Genomic DNA, 23810 nt, shown 5'->3' with positions numbered 1-23810 from the left:
TACCATACTTTATGGATAATATTGAAGACTTAATAATTTGGTCTTTGTTAAGCATTATTAACAAAGTGCTTAGTACAGTGCTGTGCACACAGTAAGTAATCAATGACCACCACTGATTGATTGATAAGCATACGGATCAGAGTTAAGGGATTTGATCTGATCTTGAACTACAACAAAGGATTCAGCCGATCCTCACCCTGTTGCAGAAGAGAGAGAGCTGACTTGAAAAATGACATTTTATTACAAATATGAGAAAACAAGGCTCGGGCCAGCTGAAATTGATTAATATTTGGCATTCAAAAGAGGATTTAATGAAAAGACTCAGGCAAGGAGGGACTAATAGAAGATTAAATACACAGATGAGTAACCAAGGAAATGGGTGGTTGCTGAGACAGTGAGTAAATGGGCAACTGACCTGCAACCCTTGGGAAGCAGCATGACCTAAATGAAAACCTCACAGGCCTGGGAGTCAGAGGATCTGGGTTCTAATCCCAGATGTGTCACTTGTATGCTGGGTGACCTTGGGCAAGTCATATTAAGCGCTTGGGAGATTCAACAGAGTTGGTAAACATGTTCCCTACCCACGAGGAGCTTCCATTCTAGAGGGGGAGACTGACCTTAAAATCGATCAATATGCACATAAGTGTTGTGGGATTGAGGGTGGAGTGAATATCAAGTGCTTAAAGGAGACAGATCCAAGTGCAAAGGCGAAGCAGAAGGGAGAAGGAGAAAAGGAAATGAGGGTTTAGTTGGGAAAGCCCTCTTAGGAGAGATGTGATTTTTAGTGAGGTTTGAAAGATGGGAAATGGCGGTCTGTCATATGCGGAGGGGTAAAGAGTTCCAGGCCAGAAGGAGGACGTGGGTAAGGGATTTAGCAGCAAGACAGATGAGATGGAAGTACAGTAAGTAGGTTGGCATTAGAGGAGCCGAGTGTGCAGGCTGGGTTACAGCATGAAATCAGTGAGGTAAAGTAGGAGGGGGCAAGCTGCTTGAGTGCTTTGAAGCCAACAGTAAGGAGTTTCTGTTTGATGCAGAGGTGGATGGGTAATCACTGGAAGTTCTTGAGGAAAGGGAAGAGCCAGGAGGCGGTGAGGTCAGTGAGAAGGCTGATGCAGTAGTCAGAGTTATTGGATTAGCAGAGTAGCAGCGGTTTGGATGGATTTTAGCAATGTTATCAATGTAGAACCGATGGAATTCGGTGACTGAATATGTAGGTTGAATGAGGATAATGCCTAGTTTAAGGGCTTTTGTAAGACTTACGTGGCTTCAGAGGCTCAAGAATTGTTATAGTTTCTGTACTGTTGATGTGGAAAGGGGATAGGACACCATGAGCTGGCTGAAACCCAACTGTACCCAGATTAGCAGCCACCAGAACATTCTAGAATCCCTGGGGCCCTGGATTACCAAGATGAATTTCCTATGGCAGCCGGAGTCTGGGAAACCGTCTCTACAATGCTGATTTTCAGGGTGAAGTTATAGGTGGTTAGACCTTTTTAATGTTTAGCATCCTACAACTTTGCTTTCCCTTTGACCCTTTCCAGTTTTTCTTAAGGGAGTGTAGAATATGCAAATGTAGTTCTGTCCACACTTGTAGTAGGTGGTAGGTTGAGTCAACCAACCTCTAGCAGCCGTAGTAAAAAGGAAGGTTCAGCCAATCAATCATATTTATTGAGTGCTTACTGTGTGCAGAGCACTGTACTAAGCAATTGGGAGAATACAGTATAACAGAGTTGGTAGAAATGTTCCCTACCCTCAATGAGCTTATGATCTAGAGGGGGAGACAGACATTAATACAAATAAATCATTTATATATCAATCCACCTGAGTGATCTAATCGATTTCCTACATTTGGCATCATGAGAGGAAACCAATGACTCTGCATAGGGGAAAACCACTTTTTTTTTGAGGGGAGAATACCTTGAGTTTTTGTATGTTTTTCCACAGTATAAATGTTTCCAGCTTTACATCTAAACAAGAGAAAGGGAATTTGCAGCCAGTTCTTTGTTTTATAATACCTGACAGCTGGATTTCAGCCCTTGTAAGACCAGTATCTTTGGCTAATTGATTGTGGGTTAATGCATAATTCTTGATTGATTTGAGAGGGCAACCTAATTGAAAGCTGCTGACTGAGAATACCAGGGAGCCCTGAATAATTCTTCATTCCTCATCCCCCAGTGCCATTTTGCCTAGATTCTACAGATAGGTCTGAGACTCCCAGTTTAAGAGCCAGATAAAGGGATGGGGTATGAATCTGGCAAAGCTTGATATTCTGACTGTTGAGCTGGTAGACATTTTCTCTAGGGTGAGCTCTGGTGTGAGACTAGAGGGATGTGGCACCAATGTTCTTGTCTTCATAGCTCTGTCCCTGTGGTTATTGGCTCATGTTAGATTTGCCTTGCCGAGTCAGTAGTAAATATTTCAAGTGAACAAAATCCTTTAAAAATCACTTTGCCAAGAAAACATCCTCATTGTCTTTGGAAGTTGCCTGAGGAATACCCAAGTGATCCTGGAACTGCCCCTGTCAGTCACAAGGGATTTTAAGCCATTTCAAATGCTGGATTCCTGTTAGATAATTTTTGGCCTCTGTTAAGGAACAAAAGATCTGGGAGCAGATTTTAAGTGGAGATTAACTTTATATGGTTAATTGCTTCTCTAATAACCTTGAATTAAATTTAGTGATTCATTTGAAGGAAGAGGTGAGAGGGAAGTGATGAGGAGCATCAATTAGTGGTTTTTATTAGGTGCTTACTGTGTGCAAAACACTGTACTTAGTACTTGGAGAAGAACACAGAGACATGATCCCTGCCCACAAGGATCTTACGGTCTACAGAGGAGGCAGACTTGGAAATAAGTTACAGATTTAGAAGAGTATAAGATAAGGATATATACATAAGGGCTGTGGGGATGGGTTGAGAATTAAAGTATATAAAGGGTACCCACTCACGTGCATAGGCGATGCAGAGAGGAGGATGGGTAGAAGAAATGATGGCATAGTCAGAGAAGGCCTCTTGGAGGAGATGTAATTTTAGGAGGGTTTTGAAGATGGGGAGAATGACAGATGTTAGATATGAATGGGGAGGGAGTTCCAGGCCAGAAGGAGGACATGGGCAAGGGGTCAGCACTGGATTACATGAGATTGGAGTACAGGGAGTATGTTGATGTTAGAGCAATGAAGTGGACAGATTGGGATGTAGTAGATCAGTGATGTAAGGAAGGAGGGGGATAGAGAGCTGATTGAATACCTTAAATCTGATGGTATGGAGCATGGCCTAGTGGGAAAAGCACAGGCTTGAGCATTAGTGGCTGTGGGTTCTAACCCAGCTCCATCCTTTGCCTGCTTTGACCTTGGGCAAATTATTCATTTCTCCAAGCCTCAGTTTCCTCATCTGTGGAATGGGGATTCAGTATATGTTCTCCCTCCCTATTAGCTTGTAACCTTAAGGAAGATTCCTCATTGGGGTTACATAAGGGTTATTCCGTAAGGACGGCTTTGAAGTACTCAATCACCTTGCCGGTTTTGAAGTACTCAATCACCTTGCCTCTTCCTACCGTACCTGGTTACTTTTTTACTATAACCCAGTTTGCCCGCTTTGCTCCTCTAATGCCAACCAACTCACTCAGTCTCATCTATCTCTTTTTTTAAGGTATTTGTTAAGTGCTTACTATGTGCCAGGCACAGTACTAAACTAAGGTAGGTACGAGATAATCAGGTTAGACACAGGCCCTGTGCCACATGGGGCTCACAGTCTTAATCTTCATTTTACAGATGAGTTAACTGAGGCACAGAAGTTAAGTGACATGCCCAAGGTCATACAGCAGGCAAGTGGTGGAGCTGAGATTAGAATCCAGGTCCTTCTGACTCCTAGGCCTCACTGCTTCTACTTGCCGACCTCTTGCTCCTGCCCCTGGCTTGGAACACCCTCCCTCCTTGTATCTGACAGACCATCACTCTCTCCAGCTTCAGTCAACCAATCAATCAACAGAATTTCTTGAGCACTTACTATGTGCAGAGCACTGCACCTAAGCTCTTGGGAGAGTACAGTATAACAGAATTAGCAGATATGCTCTCTTCAAAGCCTAATTGAAGGTACACCTTCAAGAGGCCTTCCCTGACTAGGCCTTCATTTCCTCTTCTCCCACTCCCTTCTGTGTTACCCTTGCTTTATTCACCGCTCCCTCAGCCTCCAAGCACTGATGTATATAGCTATAATTTATTTAGATTAATGGCTGTCTCCCCCTCTAGACTGTTAGCTCAATGTGGCAAGAGAATGTGTCTACCAACTCTGTTATGTTGTACCATCCCAAGTGCTTAGTCCAGTGTTCTGCACACACTAAGCACTCATTGAATGCAATTGATTGATTGAATGAGGGACAAGAACTATCTCCTACCAGGTTAATTTATATCTACCCCAGTACTTAGTTTAGTGCTTGGCACACAGTAAGCAAGAATACTACAGTTATTATTATGGTAGATCACGGTTTCAAGGTCATAAAGAAGATTGGATCTTTTAATTATCCTATATACCTTCAGTTTAGTCAGAATCTTGATGCTGTATTGGTAATGAGAAGCAGCGTGGCTCAGTGAAAAGAGCACAGGCTTGGAAGTCAGAGGTCGTGGGTTCTAATCCCAGCTCTGCCACTTGTCAGCTGTATGACTGTGGGCAAGTCACAACTTTTCTGTGCCTCAGTTACCTCATCTGTAAAAGGGGATTAAGACTGTGAGCCTCACGTGGGACAACCTGATTACCCTGTTAATCTAACCCTGCGCTTAGAACAGTGCTCTGCACATAGTAAGTGCTTAACAAATACCAACATTATTATTATTATTCTCTGTGCCTCAGTTACCTCATTTGTAAAATGGGGATTGACTGTGAGCCCCGTGTAGGACAACCTGATAACCTTGTATCTCCCTCAGCGCTTAGAACAGTGCTTGGCTCCTTGTAAGCGCTTAACAAATACCATCATTATTATCATCTAGCTCTGCCTTTGAGCCTCCCAGAGAAAATACTAGTCTTGATTTGATTTTCTATCTCTGTGTCATTTCGTGCATCACTGAACCTTCCTGGGTAACAAAATTCAGTGATAGAATCTAATTCTGTGTCACTGTTGTTAATCAGCGGCATTTTTTGAGCAAGCCCCTACTGTAAGCAAAGGATAGTGTTAGCGCTTGAGAAAGTGCACTAGAATTAGGGGACATAATGTTGAACCTTGGTTGGTTATAAGCTGTACTGAGCGTATCTCTGCCTTCTTCAAGCTGTCAATTCTTAGAGTTTTGTGGATTCTGGGCAGTAGTTCATCATAACAAACTGAAAATATTGCCTTATGTATCACAGCTTCCAAGTCCTCTGGTGTGAAGAAGGACTCAGGCATTAACTGGCTGAGGGCTGCCGAATGAGAAGTGTATATAATAATGTTGGTATTTGTTAAGCGCTTACTATGTGCAGAGCACTGTTCTAAGCGCTGAGGTAGATACAGGGTAATCAGGTTGTCCCATGTGAGGCTCACAGTTAATCCACATTTTACAGATGAGGTAACTGAGGCACAGAGAAGTGAAATGCCCACAGTCACACAGCTGACAAGTGGCAGAGCCGGGAATCGAACCCATGACCTCTGACTCTGAAGCCCAGGCACTTTCCACTGAGCCACGCTGCTTCCCACTGAGCCACGCTGCTGCATGTACCATCCTATGCCCCATCAGAACCCCCTTCTACCATTTATAAATCTGCCTCCTGGAAGAACAGAATCAAAGCGATAATGGTCATAAGGGGGAGTTTATTGTTGGTCTTTCCTCTTCTCTGTAACCTACCAACTGCATGCTTCTTAATCAGCGATGTTTATCGAGTGCTGTATTAAGTGCTTGGGAACATAAAATATAATAGAGTTAGTAGACGTGATTCCTGTCCCCTATAGACTCTAAACTCGTTGTGGGCAGGGAATGTGTCTACTATATTGTGTTGTACTCTCCCAAGCACTTAGTAAAGTGCCCTGCACACAGTAAGTGCTCAATAAATTTGATTGATTGAGTGCCCACAAGTAACTTTGGATCTAATGGAGGAGCTTTAAGGACAAATGATCCTGGCATACAGGACTCAAAGGGAAGGACTGATCACTGCCTTTCCTTTCCCATCCTGTACTCTTTCTGGTTTCTCTTTATCCCTCTTCATATGGTGTTCAGTCCTTATTTGGAGAAAGAATGGAAAGGTTTGAGTGGCAAAAACCCACAACAGTCAGATGGAATGCTCCATTTGTGGGAAAAAAAACAACAACAACTCAATATGAGTCTGTAAATCAGGAGATCTTATAAATTGGACAAGAGGGTCTCATCTTCATTCAATCTATTTACTTCCAGATCGGTGCTTCCTTGTTTGCCAGTAACATTGGTGCTGGACATTTTGTGGGCCTGGCTGGGACAGGAGCGGCTTCAGGCATCGCCATCGGAGCTTTTGAGTGGAACGTAAGTGGTGATGAAGTGGTCTCCCTCTTCGGGCCCCACCTAAGTTAGGTTGTGCGTGGGCAGGTCGTAATGGGAGTAGATCCTAGAAGCGGACAAGGCGATAGGGGAACAGTGCGAGAGGCGGAGAGTGGGGAAAGAAGAAGAGGTAAGTGGGGGGGGGGGGGAAGGGAGCGAAGGAAAATGGGGAAAGCGGGAAAGTAAAAGGGGGAAAAGGTAAAGAGGACTCAGGCATGGCCACTGTTGGCTCTCTGTCACCACTGCAACCCTCCCAAGTAAGTTCAGTGTTTTGATCCAAGATGGACCAATTAAGCCAGGGCTGCTGCTGCCATCATTTGAGAAGCAGCAGCAGATTTTGATGGCTTCGATTCTAGAAACAGGGCCGCCACGACCACCCTCAGTCTCAGAGGGGCCCAGTTTAAAGATGCCGTCTTCCTGCATCCTCCCTAGCTTCTCCCCCATACGTGAGGAAGGACATGAATGCTGCTATGAGCATGCGATGCTTGCCCAAATTTATACCTCCCATTGATATGCCACGAGAGCATATCAACCAGCCACTTTTTCTTTTTGAAGAGGCAGCAGCCCATAAATGTGCCCTGAAGAACCTAAAGTGGACAGCAGGACTGATAGAATCTTAAATTTCTACATTTAAGGGTATCTGATCACCTTATCCTCTTGCTTACCCCAAGCCCACTAATATATTTTTGAGTTTACAGACTTGGCTATCTCCTGTAATTTTTTTTAAAGTCTGAAAAATTACATCATTCTTCAAAGGCAAAATTAAATATTGTGGGCTATATCATAGTGAAGTGGCCTCTGCAGGGGGAGAGGAATCTCAGGGACCATTTAGGCTTTCCTTTTTCTCATCTCAAAATGGAGCAGACTGAGATAAGAAGGAATCTGAGCTATCATTTAGGCCTTCTGGGAAATGAAAATCAAGTTCATGTTCTTGGGCAGAAACTGAGAGAAAGACTGACCCATAATACTCTGTCCTATGAAAATAACATCCTCTCTCTCCTCCTCCCATGCCCTCCTTCCCCCGCCTCTGCCCCAGCCTAGGGTTTGTATTTTTTCTGTACGGTACAAGGTTCATCTGGAACATACCAAACAAATAAAAATGGATGACTGAAATGAAACCTGATATGGTTTCCACTCTTTTTGATTCCAGGCCCTGTTTTTGCTTATTTTCCTGGGATGGATATTTGTACCTATCTATATCAGGGCTGGGGTGAGTATCAGCCTTCAGCTACTCCTTTCTGTCTTGGGAGAGTTAAATATTTCTTCTTTCTTGTTCTGAAATGGGGTTTGTGTCATCCTTGAAGGAATAGCAGTCATTTATCCATTCATGCCCTGTGCTAGGAGCTGAAGGGGGTGGGGAGAAAACTATGTGTGGTTACTGTCCCTAAGGAATAGTAGTAAGAGTTCTATTGAGAACCCACTTGGTTCAGTGTATTGAACTAAATATCTGAGAAAGAACAACACAGAAAATTGACCCATTCCATGCTCCAAAAGAATTTATACTTACAGGATTAGCACAACTATAGGCAAAAAAAAAATAATAGAACAGAAAAGATGGAAAAGTTCAGGCAACTGAAGCAAATATACATGATTTTAGGTGCTAAGATTGTTCTGGAGTGATTAGAATGCTCAAAGGCAGGTGGAGGGAAAACTCCTTGGAGAAGGTGGGTCTTTAAGAAGAGTTTATGTGAAAGAGTGAACTGACAGTTTCCAGTAGGATGATTTTCAACTTCTGCATTAAACATTAGAGATTGGCTGCCTGATCGGTGTGTATTGAAGTTGTGCCTTTATTCATCTTCCAAGATGGTGGGTTAATATTTTCTGTCTCTTTACCAATAGTTACACTCCTCATTCATGTTGTATGCGATCATTCAGTCAATTGGATTTATTGAGTGCTTACTGTGTGCAGAGCTCTGTACTAAGCACTTGGGTGAGTACACTAAAACACATTCCCTGCCCACCACACCCTTACTACAGTCTAGAACATCTGTTCTTGTGATGTACTTGCCATGTCTGTATCTCTTTGATATTGGGGACCCAAATCATTCTTGGATTTCCCTGCCTTAGCCTCAGAGCCCCACTTGAGGCTAAGAGTCCTGACCTGAACCAGGCTCCAGGAAAAGTATTGGAAGTAAGAGTAGGATGAGGTGGGCTGCCATCCCAAATCTTTTTAAAGAGAGTTTGAAACCTCTCTTAGAGGTTAAATTTATGCATATAATTAAACCATACCACTTCCTGATTTCTCCAGGGAAACAATGTACAGATTTACTCCTTTTATTTTTAATTTCCAACACTTCCTGAGAGGCTGGGAGGTGGGGCTTTTAAGCCTGCATGACACTTTCCATTTATGGGGAGTGTTTGGTGGTCCATTTGGATTGTGAGCATTTGTGATATCTTCAGGCATCCTAGGACTTCTGCACTAGTTCAGTGATTCAGTCATGGCTGTCCGGCCATACTTCCTTCAGTTGCTATGCTTGTCAGGGGTTACAATTCTTCCTGGCCCCAGGAGGCCAGAACCAGGGCTTTCTCTGAAGATCCCTCTGTGTAAATTCTCCAGGGGTGACCCTTTGTGCCTACTATACAGGTGGTGACTATGCCAGAATATTTGAAGAAGCGATTTGGTGGCCAACGGATTCAGATCTACCTGTCAACTCTTTCTCTGCTTCTCTACATTTTCACCAAGATCTCAGTGAGTCAAACCTTGGGATCCTTAAGATGATAATTTTCTTTAACAAAGAGGGAAAGATAAAAGAGACTGACTTGGCCATTTTAAATTGACTTCCTGGGGCACTGATCTATTTAATTGTCTCACCGACACCTCAAATTTAACAGGTCCAAAACAGAACTCCTCATATTCCTACCCAATCCCTGTCCTCCCCACTACTTTCTCATCACTGTAGACAGCACCTCCATCCTCCCTGTCTAACAAGCCCATAACCTTGGTGTTATCTTCAACTCATCTCTCTCATTCAGCATACATATTCAATGTCACCATATTCAACCTTCAAAATATCACTAAACTCCACCCTTTCCTCTCCATCCAAATTGCTGCCACTTATCCTATTTGATCTTGATTACTGTATCAACCTCCTTGCTGACTCTCTTGCCTCCTGTTTCTCTCCACTTCAGTACAAACTTCACTCTGCTACCCAGATCATTTTTCTACAAAACTGTTCAATCCATGTTTCCCCACTCCTCAAAAACCTCCAGTGGTTACCCATCCACCTCCACATCAAATAGGAACTCCTCACCATTGGCTTTAAACCACTCAGACACCTTGTCCCCTCCTACCTTGCCCATCTGATTTCCCACTATAACCCAGCCGTCACATTTCACTCTTCTAATACCAACCAATTCACTGAACCCCAAGCTCTTCTATCTCGTCGCTGACCCGTCACCGACATCTTGCCTCGGACCTGGAACTCCCTCCTTCGTATCCATCAGTCACTCTCCCCACCTTCAAAGCACATTTCCTCCAAGTGGCCTTCCCAGACTAAGACCTCATTTCCTCTTCTCCCACTCCCTTCTGTGTCACCCTTGCCTTTTGATATGTACCCTTTATTCTCCCCACCCCCCTCATATATATAAGTATATATGCACTTATATACATATTCATAATTTAATTATTTATATTAATGTCTGTCTCCCCGACTAGGCTGTAAGCTCATTATGAGCAAGGAGTGTGTCTACCAACTCTCTTGTATTGTACTCTCCCAAACATTTAGTACAGTGCTCTGCACACAGTAAGTATAATTGATTGATTGAAGAGCACAAAAGAATGCAAAATGGCATTCTGAGTTAGACCGATGGTCCTTCAAGATCAGTATACTGGCAACAGCACTTGGGGGGATAGTGTGATGATTTTCTGCCTTGTCATCTATTCCAATGTTAGGGAGGTACTATCTTCTAATATCCCAAATATTCCCTGACAAATACCTATTTTTCCATCTAGTAGCCCATTATGTGCCTTTCACCCGGATATTTATCCTAATTTTGAGTCTCTGGATATTTTTGGCACTCACAACTTCTTGAGAATACTACCTGCTGTGTGAAAAAGTATTTCCTTTGGTTTGTTTTATATTTACCACTGCTTCAACAAGTGCCCTGTTGTCCCAGTGCCCTGGAATTTGATCGGCAATTTCTTAAAATGTTTGAAAACCCTGACCATATATTTTTCACAAGGCAATGCCCTCTAGATGGCTATCTTGAATCATCCCTTTTGCCAAATCCTTTTCTTCCAAATGTGATCCCTCGTTTGCAACTTTCCGACTTCATCCTTGAAGCTGACATTTTCCCCCTTTTCTAGGCTGACATATTCTCTGGAGCCATGTTCATTAAAATGGCCCTGGGGCTGGATATTTACTTGGCTATATTCCTCTTGCTGGCTGTGACTGGCGTATATACTGTTACAGGTGAGTTTGCACCTTTTCGTGAACTTGGTTCAAGTGTCCTGGGGCTAAGGGACAGCACATCATCATAATCAGACTCCCTGAGCTCCCTTAGAAGAGGGGGTTGTATTGTGTTTTATTATGTTTCAGCTGGGCGACCACATGTTTTTCACAGCTTGTAGAGGAAGAAATGACCTGGTCCCACTGTAGTCGTAGGAATAGTAATAATGGTATTTGTTAAGCGTTTACTATGTGCCAAGCACTGTTCTAAACGCTGGGGTAGATACATGGAAATCACGTTGGACCCAGCCCCTTTCCCAAAGGAAGCTCACAGTCTTAATCCCCATTTTACAGTTGAGGTAACTGAGGCACAGAGAATTTAAGTGACATGCCAAAGGTCACTCAGACAAGTGACGGAGCCAAGATTAGCACCCATGTCCTCTGACTCCCTAGCCCATGCTCTTGCCAGTAGGCCAATCTGCTTTTCACTAGGCCATAATGTGGCTGTGGCTGTTTTCCCAAACAAAAGCTATATTAATAATAATAATAAAAATAATGGCATTTGTGCAAATGCCAAACTATGTCATTGCATAGTCATGTGCAATGACTATGTGCAAAGCACTGTTCTAAACACTGGGGAGGATACAAGGTGATCCAGTTGGCTCACAGTCTTCATCCCCATTTTGCAGTTGAGGTAACTGAGGCACAGAGAAGTTAAGTAACTTGCCCAAAGTCACACAGCTGACAAACGGTGGGGCTGGGATTCGAACCCATGACCTCTGACTCCCCAGCCCATGCTCTTTCCACTGAGCCACGATATTGGTTTCTGGCTCTCCTAAGGAGAAATAACCGCACTAATTTTAGGAAGCATATAACCTTTTCCTCTCTCCCAACAGCAGTGCAATCAGAATACGGGGCAGACTTGTGTCTGGCTGGAGAGGAGATGATAGGAAAGAGGTTTAGGGGGGTTTACTCCCTTCTAGGTTAGCATGACACCTACTAACATTTAACAATAACAGGAACAGCGACTGAGGTATTTGTTAAGCACCTACTATGTGCCCGGCACTGTACTCAGGGCTGGGGAAGATATAAAGTAACTGGGTTGGAGATGGTCCCTGTCACACATTGAGTTTACGCTCTTAATCCCCACTTTACAGATGTGGTAACTGAGGCATAGAGAAGTAAGTGATGTCCCCAAGGTCACACAGCAGATATGTGGCGGAGCTGGGATTAGAACCCAGGTCCTTCTGACTCCCAGGCCTGTGCTCTTTCCACTGGCCACGCTGTTTCTCTTTAGCTACCGTGTTGTTCCTGATTTTTAGTCTGAGTCCCTCCCCAGCCAGTCAGCATGGTGAAAGTAACTCAGAGGCAAGACAGGTAGCTTTCTCACTCCAGCTACCCAGTCACTCAGTCTGGTATGGAGTCTATATGGGTATTGGGAACCCTGAGAGTGAGATGAGGCTTCCTCCCACCCTCCCTGGGTTTCAGAGTTGGGCAGGAGAATTCTCTCTCCCGGGCCTGGCCCAAAGGCTTGGTGGGATTCTTTCATTCATTCATTCATTCAATAGTATTTATTGAGCGCTCACTATGTGCAGAGCACTGGACTAAGCGCTTGGAATGTACAATTCGGCAACAGATAGAGACAATCCCTGCCCAGTGACGGGCTCGCAGTCTAAACGGGGGAGACAGCAAAGCAAAACGGAACAAAACAAAGACAAGACAACCATCATCAAGATAAATAGAATCAAGGGGATGTACACCTCATTAACAAAATAGGGTAATAATATATACAAATGACCACAGTGCTGAGGGGAGGGGAAAGGGGAGGAGCAGAGGGTGGAGGGGAGGGGAGGCTTTAGAGCTCACTCTCCCGGCTCATCTAAGCTCTGGTTCTAGGTAGGGCCTTTTCGTTCTCTGCCAGGGCCTGGACCGAGAGGTTTCTCTTTCCCTCCATAAACCCCAGAATCAGCCAGAGGGGCTAGAATCCCCCCCACCACTGAAAGGAGATGTCCTCCCCCAGTCCCATGCCTCCTTAAAGTCACACCCCCAATTTGTCCCCTTGTGTGCAATGTTGGAACGTTGGCACTCTTGGTGAGGGAGGAAAATCGGTTGGGAAGTGGGTAAAAATGCATATTAGGGAAATTTTTAAGAGATGTAAAGAAGCAAAATGACAGAAGCAAGAAAAAAATTCCCTTAAAATATGTTTCTGAATTAGTTTCTCAGCAGTTAGGACTAATCCTTTACCAAAATTCTCTTTGTCTATTAGGTGGACTTGCTGCTGTTATTTATACTGATACGCTACAGACCATCATCATGTTGGTCGGGTCTCTTCTGCTAATGGGATTTGGTGAGTTAAATCAGAAACGTTTGGGTGATACTGTATATTTTCTTGGACAGGGCTTGGCAAGTTGGAATGGAGCTGGGGTTATCTATTGCCTACCACACCGGACCAGGAGCCAAGAGGGCAGTATTCCATTACATTTATTCCCACAAATTGTAACTTTCCGTACTCCTTAAACACCTCCTTGCCTCTATTTCTACCTACCTGCAAAAATGGGATAATAGTATGACTTTGGGATCTTATTATTTAAGTTATAGGAAGTCCCAAGATAGTATTGATGCACTATCAGAAGAGGCCATTGAGTACATGTCCATGGCACCGTTCAAAGTGTGTATACTGCAATGTCAGTTTTTCTTAATGTGGGTTCGTCAAGAAAATAGCCCTGTGCCATCAGAGGACTGACTGTATGTAAAGGTGAAAATATAAGTGCTAAGGATGACTTGGGTTGACGCAACTTTGGGTGAGAGGAAAGGAAATAGAAATAAGAACATAAAAACAATTTTGCTTTTGATGAAAGCAAAAGGAGACAATTACCCAACTAAACAGATATACGCCAATACTGAAAAAGTACTGTGTCCCACCCAATTTTCTTGTATCCACCCCAGTGCCTAGTACAATGCCTGACACATAGTAAGTGCTTAACAAATACCACAGTTTTTAAGGGTGGCTGTTGGGACAATCTGGCCCGAGAGGTAGAGATTAGTTTGGGGGATTGCTTCCTGGAGAGGGGAGGGGCAGGATTTATGGAGGTGTGAGTGGGGAGAGAGTTTCCTACAGGAGGAATGGTATATGCAGTAGTTGGAAGTGAGAAAATTGAGCATGAGTTTCAGTTAATAAATGCTAATCACATTTTAGCGTATTATTGTTCGGATCTTCAGGTGTTTAAGCTTCAATAATGCTCATGAGTGCTATGGTATTTTTCAGCTTTTGCCAGAGTGGGAGGCTACCAGGGCATGGTAGATAAGTACATGAGTGCTGTTCCAACCATAATCACATATGAAAACTCAACTATTAAAGAAAGTTGCTATGCTCCCCGGCAAGATGCCTTCCACATCTTCCGAGATCCCTTCACCGGTGACCTTCCCTGGCCTGGTCTTACCATTGGACTATCTATTCTCGCTCTGTGGTACTGGTGCACTGACCAGGTAATGTGAAGGACCTATAGTTGGAGCAACGGGATAGTTTTAGTTTTCTAAGAATTTACTGCTGTTTTCTTGTCACTCATTGGGACAGATCAATCAATCAATCACATATCTTGAATGCTTACTGTGTGGGGAGCACTGTCCTGAGTGTATGGGAGAGTAAGTTATGACAGAGTTGGGAGACCTCAAGGAGCCGACGAGTACTTAATGGACAGCATATTGGATATGCAGCACTGTTCTAAGTGCTTGGCGTAATGGTTAAAGAGTAGGCCCCATCCCTCCCAGGCTGACCAAGAGATCAGGATCTAAGTAGGGGGAGGGTAGCTACAGTAAGGATGCAGTCCAGTCAGTAATGAAAAGTTAAAAATCAGCAATCATCATGTCAACAATGAAATCTCCACGTTAAGCTAGTCTAGTAGAGAAGCAAATTACTTCTACTTCTAGAGAAGTGAATTAGAGAAGCGGCATGGTTTAATGGGTAGAGCTTGGGAGTCATAAGGACCTGGCTTCTAATCCTGGCTCTGCCACATGTCTGCTGTGTGACCTTGGGAAAGTCGCTTCACTTCTCTGGACCTCAGTTCCCCCATCTGTAAAATGGAGATTAAGACTGTGAGCTCCAGGTGAGACAGGGATTGTGTCCAACTTGATTAACTTGTATCTATTCCAGTGTTTAAAACAGTGGTTGGCACATAGTAAGTACTTAACAAGTTCCATAATTACCTACCTAGGGATGGCAATCTTCAGATTGTTTCCAGAGAAACAGTTCTTGGTGAAAAACATTAAGGTGGTTTCCACCCAAGTTGCGCTTCTGCAGCAGATGAAGGAGTAAGCAGCTTGGCACAGTGGATAGAGCAGAGGCCTGGGAATCAGAGGTCATAGATTCGAATCCCAGCTCCGCCACTTGTCTGCTGTGTGGCTTTAGGCAAGTCAGATTGCACTGCTGTTGGGAAATAGGAAAAGGTTATATGCTTCCTAAAATGAGTGTGGTTATTTCTCCTTAGGAGAGCCAGAAACCAATATCGTGGCTCAGTGGAAAGAGCACGGGCTGGGGAGTCAGAGGTCATAGGTTCAAATCCCGGCTCCGCCGTTTGTCAGCTGTTTGACTTTGGGCAAGTCATTTCACTTCTCTGGGCCTTAGTTACCTTATCTGTAAAATGGGGATTGAGACCCTTAGCCCCAAGTGGGACAACCTGAGTACCTTGTAACTACCCCAGTGCTTAGAACAGTTACTGGCACATAGTAAGCCCTTAACAAATACCATCATCATCATCATGTGGGATAGGTACTGTGTCCAACCCGATTTGCCTATATCCACCCTAGCGCTTAGTACGGTGCTTGGCACATAGTAAGCGCGTAACAAATACCACAATTATTATTATTCTTCACTCCTGTGATGTCAGATGGAAGGCAGCTGTCTTAGGCATCAAGAGGGTCCCTTTTCCAAGATCTTAGAAGCACAGAAGCTCACTCTCAGTACTCCTGCTTCTGTCATGAAACTGCATCAAAGCTGCCCCTTATGTGTGGAAGCAGTCAACCTTATTCCTGTCCACCTTCCCCTTTTATAGATTCCAGATCAAAGCCCACTTCTAGGAAGCATTCTCTGCGTAATTTCATTTGTTCCACAACTCAACTGCTCAATCAATGGCCACTGCTGCCATGGGCTTTCCAGGGGTTAGGCTCTTCTTTGAGCATTTTTTCTGATTGCTTCATTGCATTGTAATGACAGAATTACTTACAGCTCTTCACTTAGAGATAATATTGCAACGTTTACTTGGTCTGAATTAAGCCCCTCCTTTCCCCCTGAAGTATTGGACTGACTTGAATAGTGATTAAAGGCCATCTCAACTTAGCATTGGATGATGACTTTTTAAAACAGAGATCAAAGCCTGTATCTTATTTATCAGAGGAAAGTACCTTTGTGCTGAATAAGGTGCAAGAACCCTGAAAACATAATCCTGTATTTCTGTTTGCTCACAGGCAAAACTCTAATTCCATGTCTTTCATTATTGGTATATATTTGCATTGATATTTTATCATGTAGCTACGTTATAATATCACTGCTTTTAGTACATTTATATATAGTTGAATGTATTTTATGTTGTAGTCCATTTTTTTTGGATCTTGGGGACACATTAATGTACTGTATTTTCTATGAGAAACCATTCTTTATTTTGCACTCCTTCACTTAATGTAATCTTTTAATGAAAGTATTAGCCAGGCTTATAGTAGTGTATCTATCTCAGCGCTTAGCACAGGGCTGGACACACAGTAAGCACTTAATGAATACCATCGTTATTATTATAAACTCGACACTCCCACATCTGGGATTCTGTTGCCTGAATCTGAAGTCAGACATTAAATATAGGCAGAGGAAATATAACGTAGAGCTACCTTGGTAATGGAGGTGAATGGTGGAGGCTCCTTAGGAGAGATTGAAAGAGTCAGGACTCTTCAGGCTGGAAAGGCTCAGGCTGAGCGAGGACATGATTGAAGTCAGGAAGAGTTTGGGCAGCGCAAACACACCAGTTCAAAGAGACAATGACCCTTGGAGGTAGGAGGTGTAATACAAACGAAAGGAAACATTCAGCCAGTGGAGAGAAAACATATAAAATCCCTTTGAGGGTTTTGGTAAAATTCATGGACAAGCCGTTCATAAGAGGTTACTAGAGGGAGAAGGATGTGGAGGATAGATGTTAGTTTTTTACATCCCCAAAGAAAAGGATCAATGTTAAGGGGGGTAAATCATGACACACATGGATAGGACAAGCACATCAGGACAAGACACTACCCATTAAATCGTGAAGGTGGTAGATTTAGAACAAACTGAAAGAAATACTTCTCACAAGGGGAGGTAATAAAATGGAATTTATTACAACAGGAAGTTGTGCAGGTCAAAAAGTATCCAGAATTTCAGAAAAAATTTATGGACCAACAGGTCCCAGAGTGTTACTAAAGGGAATTGTTAAGGTGGAAGAGGGACCAAAAAAATGAGATTTCTTGGTGGTATATCTTTAACTCTGAGGATAGATGTTAGGGAGAGGAACCATTACACAGATGTCCTGTTGTCACTCTAGCAATTATAGTATTAGGTTAATAGACCATTAGCCTGATCTAGTAATGGCATTTTGTATGTTCTTATGATCTCAACTATTATGTTTAATTGCTTCATCTATTTATATATGTTTTTGTTAATTATATATCTCATCTATACCATGAATGAATGAATACCATGGTCACCAGGAGCTAAATTAGAAGAGGACCCTTTGGAAGCCTTGAGTTGGGCTCTTGCAAGGTTCAAGCCTTTAATTTTATATATTTGCGGAGATCATTTGTTTTTCACAAATCTTTAGAGGAATTCAGGGAGACTAGAAGGAGGCTGTGATCAAATCGAGCACTTTGCAGGGAGGTTGGGTTTGGTGAGTGGTTCCTCATTACCCTCCTCCATAGGTGTTTGAGTCTTTCCTCTTCCCAAGTGTTTGTTCTTTCTCTCATATATCTTTGCTTCTAAAGCAGTTCTCTTCTTTCTGCCTTTCCCCATCCTAGTTCCCACTAGTCTCCTGTCTCCTCCTAGTTGATTCAGAGATGCATTATTGTTCCACTTGGGTCAAGCCCCTAGCCCCTTAGAGATGACCCCCATCTATTCCTGCCCACTCCCAGAAGTGTCTGCAGTGATTTCTTTGAGTTTTTTGGTGATGGGATGGGAGTAGAAGAAATGTTAAGATTCATGGAGGCTGCCAAGGGAAGGATTGATAACTGTGTAGATGAAAGAAATTATTCACGTTTCTGACACAGTCTTCCATCGGGAGCTCTGAATGGAAAAGTCTGTGGTGGTGGAAGAAACTTTCTCCTTTTTAATCAAAGGCCATCAGCGGTATAATAATGTTGGTAATGTCTCTTTGAACTGGTGTGTTTGCGCTGCCTATCGTATATCAATCGATGGTATTTGAGTGCTAACTTGTGCAGAATACTGTACTAAACACTTGGGAAAGTACACTGCAGTAGAGTTAGTAGACCTGATCACTGCCCACAAGGACCTTAGAGTCTACAGGGAGAGACAGACATTAAAACAAATTGTAGTCCGAAGAACAGTTAAAACCAGCCTTGCAGAGAATCTTCATCAGCCTGCCCACTCCAAGGTCAAATCAAAACAAAACTATCCAGTGTTAAAACTATTCCTTCCAAATATCTTCTCTTTACCTGAGTAAATGTACTGCTATCCCTCTTGAGAGATAAGGATCTAACATGGCTGGGCGAATCTCTGCCTCCACACTCGGTATTTTCCTGGCAGGTGATCGTGCAGCGCTGCCTCTCAGCCAAGAACCTGTCTCACGCAAAGGCCGGCTGCATCCTGTGTGGGTACCTGAAGCTGCTCCCCATGTTCCTGATGGTGATGCCTGGAATGATCAGTCGGATTTTGTTTCCTGGTAATTAATGTACTCAAGTTGCCTGGAATTGCTTTCTTTTTCACTCCTCATAGAACACTTGATTTCTGTTTTTTGGGTTTTTGTTTTAATGGTATTTGCTGAGTGCTTACTATTTTCCAGGCACTGTAAAAATAATAATAATTATGATATTTGTTACTATGTGCCAAGCACTGTTCTAAGCATTGACTAAGAACTAGGCTAGCTCTAAGCTAATCAGGTTGGACACAGTCCCTGTAATAGTAATAATGATCGTATTTGTTAAGCACTTACTATGTGCAAAGCACTGGGGGGATACAAGGTGATCAGGTTGTCCCACATGGGCCTCACAGTCTTCATCCCCATTTTACAGATGAGGGAATTGAGGCACAGAGAAGTTAAGTGACTTGCCCACAGTCATACAGCTGACAAGCGGCGGAGCCGGGATTAGAACCCATGACCTCTGACTCCCAAGCCCGGGCTCTTTCCATTACTTCTCTGCTTCTTCCCTGTCCCCCATGGGGCTCACAGTTGTAATCCACATTTTACAGATGAGGTGACTGAGGCCCAGAGAAGTTCAGTGATTTGCCCAAGGTCACAGAGCAGACATGTGGCAGACTCCCAGGCTCATGTTCTATCCACTAGGTCATACTGCTTCTGCCATGCTGCCTCTGTTCCCTACCTGCAGCTCTCCTCAGCTCTTCTTTCTAATGCATTCTGATGTTCAGGAGTGTTTTTAATTGGGAATTCTCCTGTACCTACCAGCCACATTCAAATTCTCATGCTATTTTTAACTTTTAGGGGAACGGTGAGGATCAAAGAATACCTTTTCCATCCCCAAACTTGAGTTAATGAACTAGAACTCCTTTGAATGACTTAATTTGAATGACTTAATTCATTATGGCAATGAGGTTATTGACATTGGTAAGGAAGAATAGCAGGAACCCGTCCAGTAGTGGAGACCTGCCAAGTTCAGTCTCCACGGCCTAGGGACATAATGTGCCTTCTGGAAAACACATGAAACTGGGTCTCAGGAGATCTGGATTCTAGCCCCAGCTGTTCCACTGATCTGCTGTGTAACCTTTGGCAAGTCACTTAGTCTCTTTAGCCTCATTTTCCTCATCTGGAGGCTGGATATGGGATACCTATTCTCCCTACCTCTTGGATTATGAGTGTTTAGTCACTGCTTGGCACATGTGAGGAACGTTGCCTAACGGAAAGAGCACGGAACTGTGAATCCGGAGACCTGGGTTCTAGTCCTAGCTGTGTCACTGGCTTGCTTTGCGAACTTGGACAAGTGGTCTCGGTTTCCTCATATGTATTGTCTGATCTGATTCTTATACAAACACTAGTGCACAATGCCTGGCACATTGTAAGCCCTTAATAAATGCCATTAGTATTATTATTATTATTACCTGGTAATTATACCAGCGTTCACTACCCGTGGCTCAGTGGAAAGAGCCCGGGCTTGGGAGTCAGAGGTCGTGGGTTTGAATCCCAGCTCTGCCACTTGTCAGCTGTGTGACTCTGGACAAGTCACTTCACTTCTCTGGGCCTCAGGGACCTCATCTGTAAAATGGGGATTAACTGTGAGCCTCAGGTGGGACGACCTGATTACCTTGTATCTACCCCAGCGCTTAGAACAGTGCTCTGCACATAGTAAGAACTTAACAAATACCAACATTATAATCACCCAGTTAAGTGCTTAATAAATGCATTATTATTTTCTGCGAATTATACCAGTACTCACCAGTTAGTGCTTAATGTTATTATTTTAATTAACAACAGTAATAATGATAAATAATTTTTTTTAAATTTTGTTTCACCTTGAAACTCAATAGTAAAAAGTATGTTTTGCCATTTAGTAACTGATTGGTGGCTTCTTAGGATATTTCTATATTCTATTTGAGCCCTCACCCACAGCCAATCTGCTTTTCCAGTGGGCTTCAGGATTTGGGATCATTAAAATGAACTGTGATTCTTTCCTCAGATAAAGTGGCCTGTGCTGTGCCCTCAGAATGTGAAAAACATTGCGGTACCCACGTTGGTTGTACTAACATTGCTTACCCAACATTGGTGGTGGAGCTCATGCCAAATGGTAAGAAATGGGTCATGTTGGAGTTGTTCTTTGAGGGATACAGGAAACCCTAAGGTCTAGAGAGCTACATTTCTGACTCAGTTTGAGGTCTGCAAATGGATGATTTTGGAGGAGAGGGTATCTTTGGAAGTGTTTTGACTAGTTTTGCCCTAGTCAAAGAGTAGTTATATCTAAATAAATTATTCATTCATTCATTCAATAGTATTTATTGAGCGCTTAGTATGTACAGAGCACTGTACTAAGCGCTTGGAATGAACAAGTCGGCAACAGATAGAGACAGTCCCTGCCATTTGACGGGCATACAGTCTAATAGGGGGAGACAGACAAGAACAATGGCAATAAATAGGGGTCTTCTGTGGATGAGATATTTGTTGAATATTGAGGCCAAAAAGAGAACATAGACCAAAACATGGCATTGCTATCTTCTCCAGTTGCTTTCTTGCCTTCAAGAAATACAATGATATTTATTGAAGGAGGTGAATTGGGGGAAAAAAGAGGATACCTTCTTGAATCTCAAGAGTTCTGATGAACCCCAACCCTTTCAATTAATGTAGGTTTTACTGAAATACAGAGAAATCATACCTAGCACTTTAGTTACATTTTTGTAAAATGTCAGGACTTATAAAATTGTGTTTTTTAAATAATTGCTTTAATGAGGAATACAAGTTAGGGTATAGGGTCCTGCCTCCTCCCTAGGTTTAAAGCCAGAGGGCCCAGGGTCAATATGGGTCATACATCCCCTCCATGGGGATTTTTATTTTTAAATCATAACTCTTGCTGCAGGAAACCCAGTATCGGTCTGGGTTATATATCTCCCCGTCAGGGGCTCTAGGTCACTGGATCCCTTGCATTTGGAAATGAGCAACACAGTAGTTCAAGAATAATGAAATTGCTGCACGAGGTGGACAGGATGAAGAGAGGTAGGATTGCTGGACTTAATTTGTACCAAAGCTTGCCAGGCTTAGTTCTGGCATATTTAGAGCTTCCCAACCCTCAGCCAGAGTCCTGGCACTTCTGTCCCCAACCAGTGTTCCTTTTAAAGTGTGCTGGTGCCTCAGACACACGCAGCTCTTAGGGAAGATTACCCCGGTGAGTTAGAGCCATCTTAATATTGAACTTGCTTCCAGGGATGAGGGCTACAACATTGTCTTGAGGTTGTAGCTCTAAGACTGTGAGCTTGTTGTGGTCGGGGATTTTCTCTTTTTATTGCTGTAATGAACTTTCCCAAGTGCTTAGTACTGTGCTCTGCACACAGTAAATGCTCAATAAGCATGATTGAATGAATGAATGAGCGACTACTTATACTACTTTGTTCTGGAAATATAGGAGCTTCAGCTTCTCAAGCTGTTCCTTACCTCCTCACCTACCCCCAACTTAGTGCCTCAGCCCAAATTAAGCATTACAGAGAGGAGAGAAGAACTTAGATAGGGAGGAGGAAAGAGAAGAAGAGTTACAGTTTATATTGTACTCTCCCTAGTGCTTAGTACAGTTCTCTGCACCCAGTAAGCACTCAATAAATACCATTAATTGATTACAGGAAAAGGGAGCTGAGAGTAAACAGTCTTAAGAGAGACAGAGAAAGGAGAAACAAGTGAGGAAAAATGGCTGGGAGGTAGGAGAAATAGGAGGAGGAGAGAGTGTTAGATAAACAGCAAAGAGGCAAAAAGCTAGAGACAAAGGACAATAAGAGGCACAGACATGAGACACGAGACATAAGAACATGAGAGACATGTTACCCCAATTGGGACAACTGAGGGAGCCAGGGCTGCTTCAGAATAAATGTTGGTAATAGGATTTAGGTAGTTGAGTATATACCTAAGCTGCTTTTGGAGTGCCTGGGCGTCAAACTGTATCCTGATGGGATATTCCCAATGGAATCTATAGGGTATCTGGGAGAAGGGAAGATAGAGAGTGACCTATGTGGTGGTGAATTTGTACATATAGAAGCATAGAGGGTTGCCTGAATTCCTTGGGATTAATACTGAATTGTAAAACTGCCTCAACCTGATAAATGAATTCTACCTGCAGGACCTTTCAAATGAATCAGTCAATCAGTCAGTGGTATTTACTGAGCACATTCTATGTGCAGAGCACTGCATAAGTATAGGGGAGACATGTTCCCTGCCCAAAGGGAGCTTTCAAAGTCCCATTATTGGGTCTCATGTGAAGTGTAGCACAAATACCTAGAATTCATCTCACTGCATCTCCCTCCCTCCCTTCTTTCCTCTCTCCTCCACCTCATTCTCCACTCAGTTAGTACATTTAGTTATCCAAGGGCATGCTTATCTAATTGATTGTGTCACTGTAAATGGTGGGAAGATTTTTCATAATTTAACAAACCCTTGGGACTAAGCCACTTGGAGCTTTCTAAATTCTTAGAAAAGCATCCCTTACTGAATAAGTCTAGGGTGCAGATTCAAACTCAAAACAGCCCAACCTCTAAATTTGCAGAGCCACAGAGCAGGATGAAGGTCTTAGGAATCTCAACCACTGCAAAGATGATTGAAACTACAATGGGATGAAATCTCTCATTGATTTAGCATCCTTGTCATCAGATTATGGTTTCACTCTATTAAGTGCTGTGTCAGATTCTCCATGTCATAGAAGTCACACACACACACACACACACACACACCTGTAAGGAAGTATGCACACTGTATATGGAACCTCTCTATTTCCCCACACACATCATAAAGACACCCCCCTACACACACACACACAAATGGTTGTTTTGCCGGTTTTAAAATTTTTTATTTCTCACTGAGGTGGTTTCCTGTGCTTTTAGGCATAAAAGCTCCATGCACAAACATGAAAGGGTCTGGGGAGGGCAGAACCAGGGAAATTTGTAGTGCATTCACATCATTCTCCATTTTATTCTGGATCCAAGTCTCCCCGAGCAGTTTTAGGCCAGATACAGGATCATTAACTAGGGTGTGTCAGTAGAATCCTAAATGCATGTGTGCTGGTTCCTC

The 23810-nt window shown here is 43.1% G+C and overlaps 1 protein-coding gene across 6 annotated transcripts in view; it reads left to right on the top strand.

Annotated features, from left to right (window-relative positions):
* LOC100073759 (sodium/glucose cotransporter 1-like) overlaps window positions 1-23810 on the top strand; it is a 60135-nt gene that overhangs the window by 14054 nt on the left and 22271 nt on the right. For all 6 annotated transcript variants that reach the window (XM_029053827.2, XM_029053815.2, XM_029053830.2 and 3 more), the window contains 8 exons: window positions 6350-6454; window positions 7620-7679; window positions 9054-9158; window positions 10776-10881; window positions 13124-13204; window positions 14123-14343; window positions 18629-18764; window positions 20731-20838. In XM_029053827.2, the coding sequence (XP_028909660.1) occupies window positions 6350-6454; window positions 7620-7679; window positions 9054-9158; window positions 10776-10881; window positions 13124-13204; window positions 14123-14343; window positions 18629-18764; window positions 20731-20838 (922 nt within the window). The remainder of the gene's footprint in view (window positions 1-6349; window positions 6455-7619; window positions 7680-9053; window positions 9159-10775; window positions 10882-13123; window positions 13205-14122; window positions 14344-18628; window positions 18765-20730; window positions 20839-23810) is intronic.

This window comes from Ornithorhynchus anatinus, chromosome 2 (assembly GCF_004115215.2).
Source record: "Ornithorhynchus anatinus isolate Pmale09 chromosome 2, mOrnAna1.pri.v4, whole genome shotgun sequence".
Classification (NCBI taxonomy): Eukaryota; Metazoa; Chordata; class Mammalia; order Monotremata; family Ornithorhynchidae; genus Ornithorhynchus; species Ornithorhynchus anatinus.
The sequence above is the reverse complement of the archived record's forward strand: the minus strand, read 5'-3'. Positions and strand labels throughout refer to the sequence as shown.